The 22184-nt window shown below is 42.8% G+C and overlaps 1 protein-coding gene across 2 annotated transcripts in view; it reads left to right on the forward strand.

Moving 5' to 3' along the window:
- Positions 1–22184, forward strand: part of DNAH5 (dynein axonemal heavy chain 5) — a 208031-nt gene that overhangs the window by 109923 nt on the left and 75924 nt on the right. For both annotated transcript variants that reach the window (XM_084848148.1, XM_084848149.1), the window contains exons 40-46: positions 4425–4532; positions 5619–5772; positions 8511–8657; positions 12047–12288; positions 14107–14283; positions 16708–16912; positions 18630–18772. In XM_084848148.1, coding sequence (XP_084704274.1) covers positions 4425–4532; positions 5619–5772; positions 8511–8657; positions 12047–12288; positions 14107–14283; positions 16708–16912; positions 18630–18772 — 1176 coding nt within the window. The remainder of the gene's footprint in view (positions 1–4424; positions 4533–5618; positions 5773–8510; positions 8658–12046; positions 12289–14106; positions 14284–16707; positions 16913–18629; positions 18773–22184) is intronic.

Here is a 22184-nt window from a genome sequence, read left to right on the forward strand (position 1 = left end):
ATATGGGAGTAATACATTTATATCATTTCTTTGGTCAGCATTTCATTGGTAAGCATTCTAAACCAGAATCCGTAACTTAAGATTATCTCTGAGCCCTTCCTTGGCCTTTATTGTCATTGGGCTAGCTTAACCATGAACTGCTTTCAAATCTATTCACTCCTCAAAATATTTAATCTCATCTTCACTTATTTATGCCATAAGCAGAAAATATTAACAATACTGTCTTTACTATCTAACCTGCTAGCCTTCCCCTGAAGCCCTTATCTGAACCGTATGTTATTTTTTCCTGAGATTAGGTGGAAAAAGTTCAAATTTATTTTTCACTTATCACTTTAGTTAATAATAGTAGGCTAAGAGGTCAGAGCTGAAAAATACAGTGAAAAATTACAGTGTGAGTCAAACAATCTTCTCGAATCAAAATAATTCAAGTTTAATATGAGAGTATAACTAATGTTTTTCCTTCTCGTTTATGAGAGAAGGCAACAAAATATTAGTCATAATGAGATTGTTTGTTATGTGGCTGTTGCAAGAGTCTTGTAAGGTTCAGAGAGGCACAAGATTTCATTTATTTATCATATTTCGTGTCCGCCTTTCAGGGTAGAAGCCCAAGGCGGCATATAACAATAAAACATATAATAAAAACTGATATGGTATTAAAACTGGTAAAACACAATAAAAACAGGAACAGCAGCAAACTTTCTTAAAAAAACGGCATAATAAGAATGCTTAAACAAGTGCAAAGACTTCAGGGGCAAAAGTGAATCTAATAAGATCAATGAATTAAGTTGGGTATCCTCAGAAAAACTTCTGGCTGAGGAGCGGATTTCTGTCATGGCAGATCAACAGTCGACCACTGTTTCCTTCTAAATCACTTCATGAAGAAATATATGTGCCCACCTTATCACTCACTTTTTGTGGATTTTGTGGATTTTAAGGCAGCCTTTGATTCCATATCCCGGCCCCATTTGTGGTGCAAGTTGGCTCTCCTTGCTAAAGACCGCTGGCTACTAAGAAGAATTCAGGGGCTGTACCATAATTCCAGCCTGTGAGTCAGAGTAACAGCTAAGGGCAGCCTTTCAGAAGTCATTCTGGTTAATAAGGGTGTATGTCAAGGGAGTTTGCTAGCCCCCCTTTTATTTAACATGTATACTAATGACATAGTTTCTGCCTTATCTGGCCCACAGTTTCCCCCCCCTTGACTAAGATAAAGATGTTCCCATTTTATTATATGCGGACAATGCCATTCTTCTCTCATATACACAGGTGGGGCTGTGAAGGCTGTTGAGAACCCTAGGTGTATATTGCAGAAAAGAACTTTTAGATGTCAACTATTCTAAAACTAAAATAATGGTCCTTGGAAAGAGAAGGCAGAAATATTGCTGGCAGCTAGACTTCCAGCAGCTAGAGCAAGTCAGCTCATATAAATATCTGGGTGTAACGATACAAAATTTGGGATCTTGGACCACCCACCTGAAAGCTGCGGTGTCAACAGCCAACGTAACAATGCTTTTTTTTGTAATGGGGCTAGATTTGGTGGTAGGCTAGTAGCACCCCTTCTTGACCTCTATAAGTCTAAGCTATTGCCCCAGATTTTGTATGGGGCAGCTGTGTGGGTTCATTCAAACATTGCAGTGCTGGATTCAGTACAACACAAATTCTTAACAAGAGCCCTGGGAGTCCTTAGATCTACTTCTAAAGCAGTGGTACAGCTGGAGTCTGCGTGCTGTTCAGTGAGAACTTTGGTCCAGAAAGCAGCCATTTACTGGCTCAAGATAATTTTCCAACAGGCGCCTCCTCTTGTCTTAATGGCATATGAGGAAATGGGCCCAGAATCACAGACTACTAAAATTGGCCACCTTATATCTGAATTGGGATTTTCAGTAGGTTATTTGGCTGCAAAGGGCTACAATAGTGCCAGACTGGAAGTTGCAAGGCACCTAGTTGATACTGATTTCCAGGGTATTAGCATTCAACTGTCATTCTAATGTATTGTATAAAAACTTTACTGTATATCCTGGGAAACTTCCCCTATATTTGGCCTCCACCTGCCCGCATGACTTCAAGAGACTCTTAATCAAATGCAGACTGAATATCACCGATGGAAGTCAAAGGGTGCCATGCTAGTTTACCAAATACAAATAGAGAATGCCCTAATGGCTGCAAGAAGACAGAGGTCCTACTCCATTTCTTCCTAGAATGCTCTCTGTATTCAGATCTAAGAACTCAATATCTGGATCCCCTTACTGATAATATTAGAGATGATTCCCCTCTAAAGAAAATTGTATTTTTACTAGAAGGAATAGATTATTATGTATCATATCGAACTGCTAAGTATGCCAAGCCGGCCTTGGCAAAGAGAGAAATTTTTAATCTGTCTGGTGATACGATATGTTCTTAGAAGTATTTAATCTAACTACCCTCAGTTTCATAGCATGTTCCTATGTTGATAGTATTGATCTCTTCAATTTCATTTTAATTCCTGTCTTAATATGTGTTTGACTTGTTTTTATGATTGTGTACTAAAGTCTGATTGGCTAGAGCGTAATAAAATTTGAAGAACAATGAATCTAATAAGCGTCCATGTTTTCTCTAATATCCATGATGCTGCCCTGCAAAGGGAGAAGTCCTCTAGTGCTAGAAACTAAAAAGAAATGAAGCTGATATTCGTTGGAAAAATACAGGGTCCCCTTGTGATTTGCCAGAAAAGATGGCAGGTGTGGCTTTGAGGTGCTCCAGTCCCGGAATCCATGACAACAGAGAAAGGGCTTTCCTTGTCATGGCGCCCTGCCTATGGAATGCCTTTCCCAGGATGGTTCGCCAAGTGCCCACTCTAATGACTTCTCAGAGTCAAATGACAATCTTTTTAATTGCTTAAGCCTTTTAGGGCACAATCTTATGCAGGTTTAGACAGAAAAAAGTCCTTTAACTCCAAGCATTCCCCAGCCAGCCATGCATGGCTGGCTGGGGAATGCTGGGAGTTGTAGGACATTTTTCTCTCTAAACCTGCATAGGATTTCACCCTCAAAAATTATGACTGATTTTTTAGGCTTTGGTTCCGTGTTGTGGTTTTATGTTTCTTTTCTGCCTTGTTCTTTTTATATCATTGTTTAATGGTATATTTTATGCTTATATTGTTAATATGTTTATTTCTGTTAGCTGCCCTGTGAGCAGCAGTTCTGTGGGGACTGGCATATCAATCTTTCAAAATAGTGAGTGAATGCTTTTTGCAAATACATTATTTTGGTACGAATTCCATAGTTACTGTAGTTAAACTATGGAATTTGCAGTTAAACAATGGAATTTGCTACCACAAGATGTAGCGATGGCCACCAGTTTGGATGGCTTTAAAAGGGGGTTGGACAAATTCCTGGAGGAAAAGGCTATCAATGGCTACTAGTCCTGATGGTTATGTGCTCCTCCAGTACCAGAGACAGTGAGCCTATGTACACCAGTTGCTGGGGAACTTGGGTGGGAGGGTGCTGTCGCACTCATGTCCTGCTTGTGGGTTTCTGGGAGATGGCTGGTTGGCCACTGTGTGAACAGAATGCTGGACTAGATGGACCCTTGGTCTGATCCAGCAGGGCTCTTCTTATGTTCTTAATGCTGAATGGAAAAATAGGTTAGAATAATATATGTAGTAAGGTTTTTTTTAGGCCAGTCCTTTGTCTTAAATTGTGCTTTCAAAATCACTTCATAGCAGATTACTACTTATCCTCTGATTTGCTTAAAACAGATGTGAGTATTAAGTCCTCGTTCTGTTGATGAACTGCTATTTATCTCTCTTCTCCTGACTTCTTTAGAGTCCCTTATTTTGGCATCATTTAGTATATATTTTCATCCCAGTTCTCTCTAAGCCACCCTGTCTGTCATATTTTTGCCTTCCTCTTTGGCTACAGATGTTATCGAAATAATTTCTGAAACTTAGTTTTTCACTCACAATGTATCTGTGTCCTTGAAGCCACCTCGAGCACCATTTTTGGGTGGAAAAGCAGGATGTAAATTTAATAAATAAAATAATGAAATCAATGAAAGTTGGTAGTTACAGACTGATTACGTTTGCTATGCACTTTGCACCCTTTCTCAAAGTATTTTTTCAAGCATTACAGATAGAACAGGACTCTGTACCTCATTTTCAGGTTATCTGCCTGTCTTTTCCTTACTGTTCTTGCCTTGGCTGTGTTTCAGCTTTTCTTGTGCTGTCCTTTCTGCTGCCTATCAGTGTTCCCCTCTTTCCTCTCCAGGCTGCTGAGACTAGAAAGTATGCATGATCTTTGCCAACAGTATATTGGTGAGTTGAGGCTCTCCTGTGTAATATGAAATTGTGAATTCAGCAACACGTTATTAGGTATGTAAATAAGCACTGAGTGATAGATAAACAGCAACCTTTCCAATATGCTTTTTTTCTTTCTTTTTTGTATTGATAGATTGATGAAGATGAACCCTTATTTTTGAGTCTGATTGAAGATCTTTTCCCAAGTGTTCAGCTTGACAAGGCAGGCTACCCAGAGCTAGAAGCTGCCATTAGCAAACAGGTAATTCTAGCAAATGCTTAGCTTGATCAAAAGTCTCTTGTGAAATTAATGAATCCTTTGAAAAACTGCATCAACTGCGAATTCCCAATGCAAAAATAAAATGAGTCAAAATTCTCTGTCAAAAGAATGAATAAAAATACCTGGAGGGGGATTCTTCACGTTGGTTTAGAAATGAATTTGTCAAGCAGGCTATGTTTGTGCATGCATGTGCACCCAAAATTATACCCTGAAACTGAGGGAGCTTACTCTAGATTACAAAAAAGTAGCATGCACTTGAATCTGATGTTAGAAATTCAAATGTTAAAATGTCTTGTTTCATATGAGGGTGTGAAGCTCATAATTAAGGGCACAATCTTGTACTCAAGTTTCCCCAGCTAAGAGGCAGTGAGATTCAGCGGAAGCCCTCCTTCACTGGTGAAAGATATGCCAGTCGAACTGTCCAGATACACTGGTGGAATAACTCACTGGTGTAGGTGTTCTACTGCTGAAGATATGCTGGCAGCATGGCCAGAACAAAGTGAGGCATGGCTAGGGTGGGGGGAAGCACAGAGGAGGTGAAAATACACAGTGCTTACACTGTATTTTTTACCCCTCCAGACCATGGCTAGGCCCCCAGTGATAGTGCAACTTCACACCAGCCCCAGATTTGGTGCAAAGAATTTCCTTCCATTGACTCCAATAGGTGTGTGTGTGTATTTAATTAGTCAACAAGCTAACCCTGTTCAAACAGGGTGCATCAATGTATGTAAGGGTCATGGGGCCATGTGTTTTGCCCCTTCTCTGAATGTACCTGTTCATACTGGCCCATTCCCTCCCCTTCTGGTGTTGAGAGGGAAGGGCTGAAGGGGGCTTCTATGTGCATTTGCCTGAATGTGAGCAGAAGCCTGATAAAGCAGAGTTCCTCATTGCACAGGGGCTTCTACTCATGTTCCAGCCCCCTTCAGATTATCCTGCACAAGATGGGCAAGTCGGGGACATGAGTGGGCAGGGATGGGGATGTCGGGCTGGGCCGCTGGGCCTAATGCTTGAACAGGGCTTCTGTGTAGGTGAAATGATCAGTAACGTGATTCTTGGTGGCCATGACAGGTGGAAGATGCTGGCTTAATTAATCACCCCCCATGGAGACTGAAAGTGATCCAGCTCTTTGAAACACAAAGAGTGAGGCATGGCATGATGGCTCTGGGACCTAGCGGGGCAGGAAAAACCACGTGCATCCACACACTGATGAAATCCATGACAGGTATGGAAGACACGCTTGTTCACCAAATCAGTAATAAGATATTTCGCTAGGATGTAACTATGACAGTACAGGTGAGCACGTTGTCTAAACTGTCTAGTCTTGCCCAAAGACCGGCTGTGTGGGACTGTATGGTGACTGTTTCTGCAGATATTAAGGTTCTTTGTTTTGAGGAATGATGGTGGTGTTCTGGACATGGTGGCAGAAATAAATTACTCTGACAGCAGCAGAAACCAAACAAATCACTTTTCCGAAGGATTATCTGGTAACTAGAGACTATATGGGGAAGGTAGCAACAAATGGATGTCAGGGAGAATTGGTAAAAATGATTTAATGGCATTAATTCCAGGTGTGTGTTTTTAAATGCAAGATTGCAAATACAATAGAAATTACTCCATCAGAGGATATTAAATGAAATCGTGCATTAGGTGCTATCAAAATGGCTAGTTTGTGCTGGGTTGGCTGGAGCATTGCTAGGCCTGGTCCCACAGGCCCCTGGCCCCGAATCTATTTCACAGGGCCTGGGATCTATTCCCCAGAGTCCTGAGTGTCTTTTGGTGCTAGTGGAAGTTTTTTTTCTTAGCTTAATTGCCATACAGAGGGTAATTTTCAAAGGACATTGCGGCTGGGGCGGGAAGCATCAACTCACTTGCTGCACCCCACCCCACCCCTTAAACCTCTCCCTGCATGGCAATTAAGTGTAGAAAAAGCCTTTTCCATTGGTTTGGAGAAATCTGGGGGAGGGTGGAAATTAACTGAAGAATGTATTTTATTTGAGATTATTTGGATGACAAATTAATTGGCTAGCTTTGCCTCCTCTGAAATTTAAAGAAATCCTAGTAGTTATTTCTTCATTTGCATATATAGCTATAAATCAATGTATGCACATGGTATGCATATTTGTGTCCTATGAGCTTGGTCCCGAAATCTTTTAAGTGCCTAGCAACTCTCCTGGGTTCATTCGGAGATGGGTTAGACCTCAGACAAAGGACGTTAGGTTGAGCAAGAGGAATGGATGGCAATATATTGTTGATGCAGTGTTCATCGGTAGGGTCAACTTAGTGGATAACTGCGATGGCCAATAAAAAGATGTGTGATGCTCATTAGGTGGAATGTTTATTTTCTGTGAAAGACTCTCCTCCTCTTTCCCAAAGAAGGGATCTGTATTCAAACGGAGTTTGTGATGAAACCTGCAAGTGACAAACATTGGGGTAGAAACCAGGAGGCAAGGGAAGAGACAAAATGCTTAAGAAATGGCCGTCAAAGCAACTATGTCCTAAGGATTTCTCCTTCCCCCTTAACTCCTGAAGATGTCAACAAACACACACTAAGGCTTTTCAGTTAACATACCAGGGTAGTCATAATTTAGATCATTACCTCTTCAGTGGCTTGTCTAAATTTTTCTCTTAAATCTTTTTTCCATCCAGCCATGGAGAAGAGCAGGCCAACTATGTCAGGAAGGATGGTTCGTGACCTTTAGATTGTGGTGACCTCATTGCTGACTTCATAATGCCAAGCTTTAAAGTGACAGTTTCCTATACTGGTTGTGCGTCTTATTTTACGGCCTACTTTCCTGTGCCGTGTAAACAATATGCTTCAGTTCCATATTTATTTGGAATAACTACCACTCACATGGTTCCATGTTGATAATGGCTAAGGCTAATTATAATTCAAACAAAAGCCATCAACACACATTGAGAAAGATGAATGTTTTTATCAGTTTAATTACATGGAAGGTGGTTCGAATTGTAAGGAGTAAAATGTGAAGGGTGCAATCTTATGCCTGTTTAGACAGAAAAAAGTCCTACAACTCTCAGTGTGCCCCAGCCAGAGTTGTAGGACTTTTTTCTGTCTAAACAGGCATGGGATTATGCCTTGGGTGGCCTTTGTGAGGAGTGCCTATTAGTTTGTGCCTGCAGTATCACCAACGCAACACCCCATTTCCCCGAGCAGCTTTGTAATTGTTTTTAAAATGTTCTTTAATAAGGTGTAGGATGAATGATTATATCTCTGTAAATAAAAACACTTACCACTTTAATTTTTTTTTGAAATAGCAGACAGCTCACTGAAGAATGATAAGAGACCCAGGTCTGAGAGCTTGAACCAGAGTCTAACTTAATATGTGCATGTGTAAAGCGAGTTGTGAAGCATAGACCACACCTTAATGTAATACTGCTCATAGATGGTGCTTCACATCTCAAGAACAAACTGATGTATACAGTGCCAGTCTTTTGCAACGTTGGGTTCCCAGATGTTGTTGGACTACACTTCCTGTCATCCCTGACATTTGGCCATGCTGGCTTGGGATGATGGGAATTATGTGGAGGGACTGTAGCTCAGTGGTAGAGCACCTGCTTTGCATGGAGAACGTCCCAGGTTCAATCCCCAGCATTTCCAGGTAGGTCTAGGAAAGAATCCTGCCTGAAACCCTGGAGAGCTGCTGCCAGTCAGTGTCAGCAATACTAGGCTAAATGGACTCAGTATAAGGCAGCTTCCTCATTCCTGGGGACCCAAGGTTTGGGATGGTGGGAGTTGTAGTCCACCACAGATGGAGGGTGCTGGGTTGGAGAAGGCTGCTGTGTATTTATAAGTAATTTAACATTTCCAAGAAATGTGGCACCATTGAAATGAACTGGACTGCCAAATTCAGGGGCTCGAGATCGGCACATTAGCATAATGCTATGCTGCACTACCTGAAATCATCGTCGTTATCATCTTTTTTTTTTAATTGGCTCATACAGATTGTGGGCAGCCCCACCGCGAAATGAGAATGAATCCTAAGGCCATCACTGCACCTCAGATGTTTGGACGGCTTGATGTCGCAACCAATGACTGGACAGATGGGATTTTCTCCACACTTTGGAGGAAAACGTTGAGGGCTAAGAAAGGTACTTGAAATCTGAATGCAGGCAGGCCTTTGATATATGAAGAACTATCACCAGTGCTGCCTCCATGAACAGAGAAGTGCTTTTTGCATCAGGATGGTGCAAAGTATCCTGAAGCCCAGGATTTCTCCTCCCTACTTGTTACGAAGCCAACCCAGCCTTCCATCAAGACAGCAATGTCTTAATGGACGGGGAGCCCTTGTGTCCTTGTTAGGAAAGGGGACAGAAGGAAATAGTGGTGATAGCAGATGGGATGGCCTTAGAGCATTGGTTCCCAACTGTGCCAGCATTCTCTTAGTAAGTGACTTTTATTATGCAAATCATAGCCAGATCAACAGCGCTTCAGGTTACACACCTAATCAGTCTCTAGCAATACAGCTAAGCTTTCTAGTCAGCTTTGCACAATAGTAATTAGACTACAAGAAGGTCTCCCTGAGGAATGCGCTGTGCTAGGATGTTGTGACGAAAGTGGTGCCGGTCAGCAGTATGAAACCTGAGTGGCTTTTCCGGTCCTGCTCTTAGGGAGAGTCTTCCCCTAGGGACCTCTTTTAGACTGCCTCACTTCACGAAGTTGCTCCTCCCTCTTAACCTGACGTCCGATTCTTGGGTCCGTCATGTCCAACGCCTCCCCTGCCTTAAGATCCTGTATTCTACAGATTTAGAGGTTTCTGCCTGGCTTTGATCCAGCTGATTAGCTGGCATCTGGAAAGACTCCTCTCCGCCACTGCCTTCCTGCTCTGTCTCCTGCAACCTTGGTATCTCCCCCACCCCTTCACCCCCTTCCTCATCTGACTCCGAATTCGTTCCTGCGCCTTCTCGGAGTGCTTCTGCAGAAATGTGGGGCCCAATCCTTACACAAACCTTGGGTCTCCAAGGTGAGGTTGGAGTACAACTCCCATCATCACTGACCACTGGCCATGTTGATTGGGTGTAATGGGAGTTGTAGTCCAGCAACATCTGGAAAGACCACCAGCTGTTCAGGAAGACACCATTTCCATCCCTGTTGGCTACTATGCTGCTGTCCTGTGCCATGTACAGCACAAGCTCCCTCTCTTTGGGTTCTGCTAGTTTACAGATGAACAATAGGTGTTTCCTTAGAGCCATGATAAATGTCCAAGTTATCTAAAACCTATTGTGAAGCCGTATCTACCTGCTGTGTGCGGGTTGGAAGAAACGGCTGAACACTTTGAATGTAGCCAGAGAAAGAGGTTCCCCAGATATTGAACCATCTGAGGACCAAACTAGTACTGATATTAAACACATCTTTCCATCTAACCTGCAGGATTTAAAAAATGCAGATTGCATCAGCCTGGGCTGGGTGATAATTAGTGCAATTGTAACAGGCAGTGGAGGGGGAATTTAACCCTTCCCTCCCCTGCTGTGGTACTGAGGAAAATCCCTCTGCTTTTGCATGGTGGGAAGAGAGGATCCTTCCTTGGTGCCCATGGCTGATTTCCCCCCAGCCCAAAGCAAATACTAGCTTCAGAAGAGGGCTTTTCCTTAGGACTGCAGCAGGGGTGGAAAGGTTAAAGCCTGCACTACTGGCTCTGATCCCATTAAATATCACCCTTCCTTCAGCTGCTGCTCTTTGCATTCTAACAAACCCTGCACTTTGTATGCAAAGACTCATTTAATGTCACCTCAAGTTTGGCCCTGTGAGAAGCAGTTTTAATAATCTCCAAAGGTACTACTTTTCCTTTCGGGACTGATGCTGCATTGGGACCAGAAGTACTTGCCTACTTGTTACCCACCTGCTCAACCTATATATTTGCAAATAAACAGATATTGCAAAACACTGCAAGTATTCAACACTTTCTCCTCACAAGGAAACAGACCCTGTAAATGCTGTCCTGGAACATTGTATTCCTTGGGGGAACTGTGAAATACTCTGTTCAGCCAATTGTTACACCAGCAGAAGTTGCTTCAAGAGAATTTATTTTATGTTTAGAACTTTAGCTATACAATCTTTAAAAATCTGATGATCCCCCCCCCAATAATGTGTTGTTTACTCTGAGAAGTGTAACAATGATATTGCAATTAAGATGGAATGTCCATTTTGAGCTTGTGGGAATTGCAGGATAGAAACCAAAGTAAGGTGTGAATGTAACTTGGGTTTCTGCCCTTTTTGGTTGTTTTGTATATCCCACCCTTTCTTCAACAACCTTAAGTGTTGACTTCAGCTTCACAGCAACCATGTGAGGTCATTTAAGCTGAGAGATGGTGACCTGCCTAAGGCAAATGTAGACAGAAGGTAAATCTCCAGAAGTTTGGGACTCCAAGAAGCCCCTGCAGGCATGGCTAGTGGTCAGAAATGCTGGGTTCTGAAGTCCACAATGTCTGGAGATCTACCTTCTGCCCACCCCTGGCCTAGGGTCATCTACTGAACGTCATCATTGTGTAGGCATTTGAACACTGATATCACACAGCTAAGCATAACACTTGCCATTATAGTACGCCGGCTATACCTATTAGTCATGTTTAATTCTATGCAAGTGTATCCAAATTAAAGGGGCACTAAAGGAGGTTCTGCCATATAGCCTCAAAATTCTACTGCTTATAGAAATGATACCTGTTGAGCTAATAACCTGAAACTTCGCATCCATGATCTACCTGAGGATTTCTTCAATTCAGCAAAATGTCAGACAGATCTGATATAAATTGCCACAGATACAGCATGTTAAAAACTGCTGAAAATTGACACATGTATACTTTTTACTCCAAGCTATGGCTTGGCTTATCATCGATTCCTTTCAAATTCTGGTGAAAACTACTGATGTACTTTATTCAGGCTTATCAAAGAGGTGTGCTTTTCATTGGTTTGGTGAAATTGAGTAGCAGTTAAACAGTTATTAAGGTTTTTCTTCCCCCTGAAAGCCTATGGTAGTAACCGCTGGTGAAGTTATATCAGGCTTGCTCAGTTTCACTCTGAAGCTAGAATGCTGAAGCTAGATTGTCACAAATTATGCTCTCTTACAAGCAACAAACAGGCATGGATCAACTCACAGGAGGATTCCTCTAGCATTACAATAAGGTTCAGATGCTTCATAAAGCAATACAGGGCCAGGACAATGTGGGGCATCTTTTTTGGCCCCAGGCACTCCTTCCTTCCCAACTGGATTTGGGCCTGAAAGACCCAGGAAAAGTGTGGGTCCATGGAGGGTAAGTTGTAAGCAAGCACAATTTGTGACATTGCACAACATCATCGCTGATCACAGGGCATGTCAGTTAAGGTATCAGCCTTAGCTTCCAATTTCCTTGCTTTGTGGAGCTTGAGCCAACATGAGATAACCTTAACTCTGGTCTTAAACTGGTAAGTTTTTTTTAATAGCTGAATATTGTAGGTGATTAAGCACATTTGATTTTTTTTTTTTTTTTTACCCTTTGGGTTATAGGGGAGCACATTTGGATAGTTCTTGATGGTCCTGTTGATGCAATTTGGATTGAGAACCTGAATTCAGTGCTTGATGATAACAAAACATTGACGCTAGCTAACGGAGATCGGATCCCTATGGCCCCGAATTGTAAAATTGTCTTTGAGCCTCATAATATTGACAACGCTTCTCCAGCCACAGTGTCAAGGAACGGCATGGTGTTTATGAGCTCATCAGTTCTCAACTGGAGCCCTGTTCTTGAGGTATAAATGTTTGCAGGAGTTCAAATCCCTTAAGTCATCCCTTAAGATATCGATGAATAGCAACTTGTTAATTGCCTCCAGGCCACTAAAATCTCAGTTTTGGACACCTGGCTCCGTTTTCCTCACATTAGGTGAAGTTCTGAAGTTGCTGACTGACTGTATAGGGTCCTCCATGTGATCTGGACCCCTATGTGATGGGGGCTCCTGAACATGTGGAGGGGTGTTCACAAGTACAATATATATGACCTCGGGTGCAGGGCCACTGGTGCAGCCTACCTTACTCACACATTAGCTCTTCCTGCCTTTATGTGGCTAATGTGTGAATACAACTATGTTATTGTGGCATTCCCACCCAAGGTTCCACTTTTTCCCAGCCTTCACCTCTGAAACTGAGAAACAAACTCCCCAGGAAATGCCTGCTTTCACCTAAATCAGTTGTTCCCACTGTCCCACAAGCGTCAGTCCTTTTACTCTCTCTGGGTTCCAGAGAAACTCAATATGCTCAATTGGGCCTCTCAACCAACTACAGAAGAAATAACAAGGAAATAGATATAATAAAGGTAGTGTGAAATCAAACAACATGTGGGAATTTGGATTTTTTAAAACAAATAAAGGTTTATTTAAAACATGAAAAGTTGTAAGTTATTATTATTAATCAGTGCTTCTTCCTAACTTCCTTACCTACTCTACCCCTCCTAAAATCCCACACATAAAAACCACTATCCAGATGTTGCTTCTTCACACCCTAACCCTATCTTACTTCTAACTGTTAGTTCATTCCTTATATAACCAGAGACTCCTCACACACATACAAACCTCTCCCACCTTTCACTAACCCCCTGGCATACAATTAACCCTATTTTACCCAGGTTAAATGTAACAATGAAAACACATACTTTATATAACATGCATATGTTATAGTTATTCTCACAGGATTGATGTAATATGAGTTATAACAGGGGTAGGCAACCTTTGTGGGCCATGGGCACATTTGGCAATTTGAGAAACTGTCTTAGGCATCACCACAAAATGGCTGTGATGCGAGGCCTGACAAAGGACAAGTACAAGGCAGAAGTGTGGTCTGAGCCACAACACACTAAACAGCTCCTTTAAACCCACAGTTTTAGCACCAACAGAAACCTATTTCACAGCAATTCCCAGCTGCCAGTAACAAAATGTGTTAATTAAAAAAAAGGTGGGAAAGGGCCCCCAGACAATTTGGCTGGCACCAAGAAAGGTGTCTGGGGGTCCATTGGTGCCTGCAGGTACTACGTTGCCTACCCCGGGTTACAGGCAGTGACTTAACGAAGACTAACCTAGTTGAACAGAGAGTTGAGTGCAGGTTCCCAAGCTAAGCCCAGAATTCTGTGGGATGAAAGTGTGTCCAAGTTTGTATTTAGAGTCAAGCTGAACCCAGTTTTTCAAAATATTTTTAGCAGTGCCAGAATATGCCCCCTTTTTGGAGTGTTGGCACTCTGTGTGGAAGTGTTCATTTATATAGCCTTCACTTGCACACGCTTGTCATCAAGGACACTGTTAGCCACACAGTCTTGTAATATTTAATTAGCCATTTTTTGTGTGATCCCTCATTGGGTGATATCACTTACATGACTGACAGATAAGGAAAAAATGGCACCAGACAGGGTCAAAAGAGGATTTCCCTCTTTTACAAATTGAGCGTTTTCTGGGAGAAATGGCTAATTTCTGTCTGAAAATCAAACCTAGAGTGCATGCAGTACAGCTCTAGTTTTAAGTTGGTACTGTACGTTTGCGTATATTTTGAAAGGTCATGTGATTATTCTGCCTCTGTTATAACAGGGCTTCCTAAAGAAGCGTTCTCCACAAGAAGCTGAGGTTTTGCGTCAGCTGTACACAGCATCTTTCCCAGACCTCTACCGGTTTAGCATCCAGACCTTGGAATACAAGATAGAGATGCTGGAGGCTTTTGTGATAATGCAGAGCATTAATATGCTGCAAGGCCTTATCCCTTGTAAGGTAAATAATTTTTATGCTCTTGAAAAATCTTTTTTGCAAAACTCTCTTGTTATAATCATGGCCTTAACTGAATGTGCCCAAGCAACATATTCAAATACTTCCTTGGGACATCTCTTGAGGTGCCCTTGCTCAGTAGCAGAACACTTGCCTGCCACACAGAAGGTCCCAGGTTCAATCCCTGGGATCTCCAAGTTAAAAGGTGTTGGGAAATGGCCCGATACCCTGGAGAGTGGCTACCAGGGAGAAAAGAGAAGTGAAATGGACCAACTGTCTTGTTCAGTATAAGGCAGATCCATATGTTCATATGTGTCACGTTCAGCTTCAAGTGATGTGTTTATGGACAGGTCCAGAAAAAATCATGCTTTACTACAGGAGTGGCAACTTGTGGCTACAACTCCCATCAGCCCTAGCAAACATAGCCAATAGTGAGGGATGTTGGGTCAAAATATCTGGAGGGCCACAAGTTGCCCACCCCTGCTTTACTAGAAATGCCAGGTGAAATCCTGGAATTGGTCATGACAGCAATGTTCTTTTCGATGTGTATTTGATGACATGTAGGAAAAAACTCCCAAACTGTAGGCACCCCAGGCTCTTTGTGAGTTGAATGTCGGAGTATAAATACAATAAATAAAAAATATATAATTCTATGGGCATGTTTGTGATAAAAATGTGGAGATGTCATTTGATTCAGAAAATCTAGGGCAGGGATATGAAACATGTGGCCCTCCAGAAATTCTTGGACTGCAACTCCCATCATCCCTCACCATTGGCTGTGGTTGCAAGGGCTGATGGGAGTTGCACTCCAACTACAGCTGGAGAGCTACATGTTTTCCACCCCTGAACTACAGAATTAGAATTACTGTGGTGTCACTCCCTGTGGTGTGGATCTCTTTCCCTGAGCGAGGGAAATTATAACAACACAACGTTGTCAAAACTGTGCCAGGTTATCATTTGAAAGCCCCTTTTTTCACTAACCTAATGGTGTTGTCTCATGGGACTGGAGACATTTACTCATCAGTCATCATTGCTGTCAACTCTGTGACATGACCTCCTGTTACTGGACATGTTATTACAATGGTCTGTATCTGCACTGCGTTTGCTCATCTCTGTTTGAGGCAGGCTGCAGTCCAAATCTTTTCAGGATAGCATCTCCAAATTTCATTGATCTAGTGACACTGATCCAGTGAGAGTTTTGGAAACTACAAGTTCTCTACGGTGTCACGAGTGGTTTCAAATAATACCTAGCTTGACCCAATTCTAATAACATTCTGTAATGATCAGGGCCAGCCTTAGGGGTGAGCGAGCTAGGTGGTTGCCTGGGGAGCTGGGGCGGGGTGCCAAGCTGAGCTGAAGGGGGTGCCAAACTGACCCCAGTGGCTGTGGGGGGTTTTTATGTACTGTTCGCAGCGAGCTAGGGTGGCAAAAACAAGTGTCTATAACCTTTCTTTCAAGGTTCTACAGGTTGTTTGGGTACTAACTTCAAAAATGATCTTCCTTCAATTAGCTTTAAAGTATGTTTCTTTTTCAGTTTCCATTTTGATGTCATTTGCACTAGGTAAAAATCAGTGGAACACAGCTTTATTTTGAGGCAACGTTACCGAGCGCTTAGCACTTCCAATACCGTAAACACTATAAGCACTAGATAAGTAATAATAAATAAAGCCGTGAGCTGTAAGATGTCATCTGGGTACCTTTGGAAATTATTAGTTTTCTTTATTATTTTTAAAAATAAAAATAATGGATATTCTAAAATAAAGAATGCTTACCAAAACATAGGTACTGCTACAAAACAAAACAAAATATTATAAGTAAAACCTGTGATAGTTTTGCTGTGTTGCATAGTGCACTGCCACTATGTGGCTTTTCAAAAGTTGGCTTGCGGAAACTGTAGCACAGTGGCTGAGAGATCAAGATTTTGAGCCGTGTCATTCTCGATGGACATCACACTTGCACCAGGCCCCATAAATCCTCTGGGTGGCCCTGCAAAACTACTATGGGGTGTGGGGGATGGAGACACCAAAGGCACTCCTTGCCCAGGGCGCTATTTATCCTAGGGCCATCCCTGGTTATGATGTCCACCACTAATAAGGGCCTGGAAGCCTGCACACCACGGGGGGTGAAACTATTCTACTGATACTGATCACTGAAAATAATTTACTGACTGTAGATTTTTCTAAGCCAAATGCAACTTCTGCCATTTCTGTCACAAACCTGCCTACAGAACTACACTTGTCCTTAGACAGAATACCCAGGGTTTTGGCTTACCCTATATATTCTGGATGAATTTGAGTGACATGCCTCCTAAAAGGGGGGGGGGGCGCCTGTTGTCCACTCCTCTGCTATGGGCTCATGCACAACTTACGTCTTCAGAATTTTCTGGGCTCTCAACAGTTTGACTAAAACTAATGCTGCATTACTATTCAGGAGCAGGGAGGAGAAATAACAGCAGAGTTCCTGGAAAGATTGTACATCTTCTCCCTGATGTGGAGTGTTGGGGCACTGCTGGAACTGGAAGACCGTTGCAAGCTGGAGCTCTGGCTTCGTGGTCATGAAACTATAAAACTTGATCTTCCTAATATCCCAGAAGGAAGTGAAGACACCATGTTTGACTACTACGTTACCAATGATGGTTAGTGAATGACAGCGAAGTTGCTATGTGTAACTGATTACCATCTTCAGAAAGATTACCATGAGTAATGCAGCCTTCTGAGATAAAAACCTTGCTGGAGGTCACATCCTGTTATTGGAGATCTCCAGCTGCATTTTGTTCATTGATAACTGCATCTCACTTTTTGTTGAGGAGACTTCTGTATTTGCAGTATCTGTGTTGTTTCCACTTCCCCTCACAGTCTTCATTCTGTCAGTTCTAAAACATTTTGTTGTCATACTCTTTGGCCAAGCTGGGCCATTCCCTTTCTCTCTCTGGATCATGAATGTCCATCACACCTAAAGGCTGCACAGCTTAAGTTGTGTTTAAAATTGGCCATGGCTGTCCTTAGAGGTTTCTGTTATGCCGTTCCTTTTGTTCATTCGGATGGGGAAAGCTGTCAAAACTGTTTGTCCAACTGTCCTTAACTACTTTCTTGTGTAGTAACTAAATATAGATACAATACGTAAGTGTAAATACAAAACATGATGAATATAATGGCATATATTCATTGCCGTTATATTGTGAGCAATTTCTGTTGTTGGCATTTGTGAATTTGGTGATGTTACCTAACTATACAGTTTAGTAATGCTGATATGGCGCTTAGTGGCAAAGCAAGTGCTTTAGTTTAGTTTCACTTTCATTTTTGTTTGATAGTAGTTTTTAGTTCTGCCCAGGCAGGAACAAGAAAAACCCTTGTCTTGGCTGTGCTAAAACTCTCAATCCCTGTTCTACTGAAGCCTTATTCAAAATTTTACTTACCTAATCACGTGAACAGGGAATATGGCCATGTCCCCTCACTCCCCCAAGTGTTGTGCACAACATGTGTCATCCCCCCCAGAAGCGTTTGCATGTATGGTGTGAATGTCTGTAGAAGGGAGGCCTATGCACATACAGCTGCACAAAAAAAGTGCAGAAAAGGGCAACTAAAATGATCAAGCGTCTGGTGCATCTCCCCTATGAGGGAAGGTTCCAACAGCTGGGATTGTTTAGTTTGGAAAAAAGGAAGCTAAGGGGAGACATGGTAGAGGGGTACAAAATTATGCATGGTGTGGAGAATGTGATAGGGAGACTTTTTTCACCCTCTTTCCTGATACTAGAACCTAGTGGGGTCATCCCATGAAACTGATTGGTGGGAGATTCAGGACAGATAAAAGGAAGCACTTCTTCACACAGCGCGTAGTGAAATTATGGAATTTGCTACCACAGGATGTGGTGATGGCCACCAACTTGGATGGCTTTAAAAGGGGATTGGACAAATTCCTGGAGGAGAATGTTATCAATGGCTGCTAGGCTTGAGGGCTATGTGCTGCTCTCAGCACCAAAGGTGGTATGTCTATACACCAGTTGCTGGGGAACATGGGCGGGAGGGTGCTGTTTGCGCTCATGTCCTGCTTGTGGTTTCCTGCTCGACAGCTGGTTGGCCACTGTGTGAACAGAATGCTGAACTAGATGGACCCTTGGTCTGATCCAGCATGTCTCTTCTTATGTTCTTATATGCATGTAGGTCTCCATTCTACAACTGTTTGCACCATATGCGTGAAGGCCATGGGAGGCCTACATAATGCATGTGGTGTTGAGGGTGGGGCTATGCAGTGCAGCCCCATTTACTGCTCGTGTGTTTAGGTAAAATTTTGAATGCCCGAATAGAGCTTGGGTATTTGTGAAATCATTGCAGTTGTTTTCATTTTTTGGCTAGGCAAATGGATGCACTGGAATACCTGCGTTGAAGAATATGTGTATCCTACTAACAGCACTCCAGAGTATGGCTCTATCTTGGTGCCAAATGTTGACAATGTGAGAACTGACTTCCTTATCCAAACTATTGCCAAGCAAGGCAAGGTAATATTTTACTGTTCTGTACTGGGATGTTAGTAAAGCCCTTTGTGCAGGGAGGGGATCAAGAGGGCCAGGCAGTTTCATTTTGCAAATATGACTGCTGTTACTATAACGCTGCTAATTGTCTGTACAGTAAGTTTGTGAATTAGGTTAGGCTAAAGGGTAATGGCATGTTCACAGCTCCAAAGTAAGCTTTGTGGCTCCCTAGCTAGGGATTTGAATGTGCGTCTTCCACATCTACCACTATCCATTGCACTATGCAGACTTGCTTTCAAAAATAAAAAGGTAATCACTTTCAAAAACAAAATAAAATTGCCCTTGAATGTTAGGAGGTCTTGATGTTTCCTCCTGCTTGTAAGACAGGTTAAAAAATCAAAACAAATGCGCCAAGTGTAAGAAACCTGACAATGCTGCACTGGACCAATTAATTATTTTTTGGGGCAAAGTTTATAATACTTGATGGTACAATTATGCGAAATGGTTTTTCAAAACAGTCATATCAATTGTAGACAGTCAGTCAACTTTTCAACACAAGAGTATCAGTTATATCTGGCAGTCAATGTTACAGGAAGGTTAGCCTGCCTAGAATTGATTAAAGCAGGAAGTAATATTTCCACTCTGTTCTGCACTGGTCGGAAAGTACTCAGTGTCTTTCCAGTTCTGAGTCTGGAGTGCAGCGTCCAGTTCTGGATGCCACATTGTTGGAGCATGTCCAGAGGAGGATGACCAGGAGGATGAGGCACCTGGAGACCAAGTCCTGTGAGGAATGCTTGAAAGAGATGGGCATGTTCAGCCAGGAGTAGACTAAGGGGAGACATGGCTGCAGCCTTCCACTGTCTGAAGGGCTGTCATGCAGAATGTGGAGCGGAGCTGTTCTCTGTTGCCCAGGAGGCAGGACCAAAACCGAGGTGTGTAAATTGCAGGGAAGCAGATTTTGGCTAAATATTAGGAGAGGCTTCCTAACAGTGAGAACTGTTCAAGAGTGGAGCAGGCTGCCTTGGGAGGTGGTGGGCTCACGTTTTTAGGAGAGATTTAAGCAGAGGCTGGGTGGTCATCTGTTAGGGATGCTGCAGTTGTAGTCTTCATTGCAGATGAAGAGTGGACTAAGTAGCCTCTAAGGTCCCTTCCCCCCTTCATGGATCACTGCCTTGTTGTGGCGAAGGGGCTTGCGTAACTCAGTGAAGCCATAAGCTATGCCGTGCAGGGCCACCCAAGACGGACAGGTCATGGCAGAGAGTTCTGACAAAATGTGGTCCACTGGAGAAGGAAATGGCAACCCAGTCCAGTATTCTTGCCAAGAAAACCCCATGGAACGTATCACAAGGCTAAAAGAGATGACGCCGGAAGATGAGCCCCTCAGGTCGGAAGGTGTCCAATATGCTACTGGGGAAGAGCAGAGGGTATTTCCAAGTAGCGCCAGAAAGAGTGAAGCGGCTGGGCCAAACCCGAAAGGACACTCAGCTGTGGATGTGTCTGGTGGTGAAAAGAAAATCCGATGCTGTAAAGAACAATATTGTTTAGGAACCTGGAATGTCAGATCAATGAATAGTAAGCTGGAGGTGGTCAAACATGAGATGGCAAGATTGAACATCGACATCTTGGGAATCAGCGAACTAAAATGGACAGGCATGGGTGAATTTAATTCAGGTGACCATCATATCTACTATTGTGGGCAAGAATCCCTTAGAAGAAATGGAGTAGCACTCATAGTCAACAAAAGGGTGGGAAAAGCAGTACTGGGGTACAATCTCAAAAACGACAGAATGATCTCAGTACGAATCCAAGGCAAACCATTCAACATCACAGTAATTCAAGTCTATGCCCCAACCACTGAGGCCGAAGAAGCTGAGGTTGATCGGTTCTATGAAGACCTACAACACCTTCTAGAACTAACACCAAAAAAAGATGTCCTCTTCATCATAGGGGATTGGAATGCTAAAGTAGGAAGTCAAGAAATCACTGGGATAACAGGCAGGCATGGCCTTGGTGTACAAAATGAAGCAGGACAAAAGCTAATAGAGTTTTGCCAAGAGAACATGCTGATCATAGCAAACACTCTTTTCCAACAGCACAAGAGGCGACTCTACACATGGACGTCACCAGATGGTCAATATCGAAATCAGATTGATTATGTCCTTTGCAGCCAAAGATGGAGAAGCTCCATACAGTCAGTCAAAACAAGACCTGGAGCTGACTGTGGCTCAGATCATGAGCTTCTTGTTGCAAAATTTCGGCTTAAATTGAAGAACGTCGGGAAAACCACTAAACCGTTCAGGTATGACCTAAATCATATCCCTGATGAATATACAGTGGAGGTGAGGAATAGATTTCAGGGATTAGACCTGATAGACAGAGTGCCTGAGGAACTATGGACGGAGCTCCGTAACATTGTTCAGGAGGCAGCAACGAAATCCATCCCAAAGAAAAAGAAATGCAAGAAAGCCAAGTGGCTGTCTGATGAGGCTTGACAAGTAGCTCACGAAAGAAGGGAAGCGAAAAGCAAGGGAGAAAGGGGAAGATATACCCAACTGAATGCAGAGTTCCAGAGAATAGCAAGGAGAGACAAGAAGGCCTTCTTAAATGAACAATGCAAAGAAATCGAGGAAAACAACAGAATGGGAAAGACTAGAGATCTCTTCAAGAAAATTGGAGATCTCAAGGGAACGTTTTGTGCAAAGACGGGCATGATAAAGGACAAAGAAGGCAGGGACCTAACAGAAGCAGATGAGATTAAGAAGAGGTGGCAAGAATACACAGAAGAACTATACAGGAAAGATCTGAATGTCCCTGATAGCCATGATAGTGCGGTCACTGAACTTGAGCCGGACATCCTAGAGAGTGAAGTCAAGTGGGCCTTAGGAAGCATTAGTAACAACAAAGCTAGCGGAGATGACAGTATTCCAGCCGAGCTATTTAAAATCCTAAAAGATGATGCTGTTAAAGTGCTGCATTCAATATGCCAACAAATCTGGAACACTCAACAGTGGCCACAAGACTGGAAAAGGTCAGTTTACATTCCAATTCCAAAGAAGGGCAACGCCAAAGAGTGTTCAAACTACCGCACCATTGCGCTCATTTCACATGCCAGCAAGGTGATGCTCAAAATCCTACAAGCTAGGCTTCAGCAGTATGCGAACCGAGAACTACCGGAAGTACAAGCTGGGTTTAGAAGAGGCAGAGGAACTAGAGATCAAATCGCCAACATTCGCTGCATCATGGAGAAAGCAAGAGAATTCCAGAACAACGTCTATTTCTGCTTCATTGACTACGCTAAAGCCTTTGATTGTGTGGATCACAACAAACTGTGGCAAATTCTGAAAGTGATGGGAGTACCAGACCACCTTACCTGTCTCCTGAGAAACCTGTACGAGGGTCAAGAAGCAACAGTAAGAACGAGAGATGGAACAACCGATTG

The sequence above is a fragment of the Heloderma suspectum genome, chromosome 4 (genome assembly GCF_057233095.1).
Source record: "Heloderma suspectum isolate Gila_16-S chromosome 4, 16-S_ref, whole genome shotgun sequence".
Lineage (NCBI taxonomy): Eukaryota > Metazoa > Chordata > Lepidosauria > Squamata > Helodermatidae > Heloderma > Heloderma suspectum.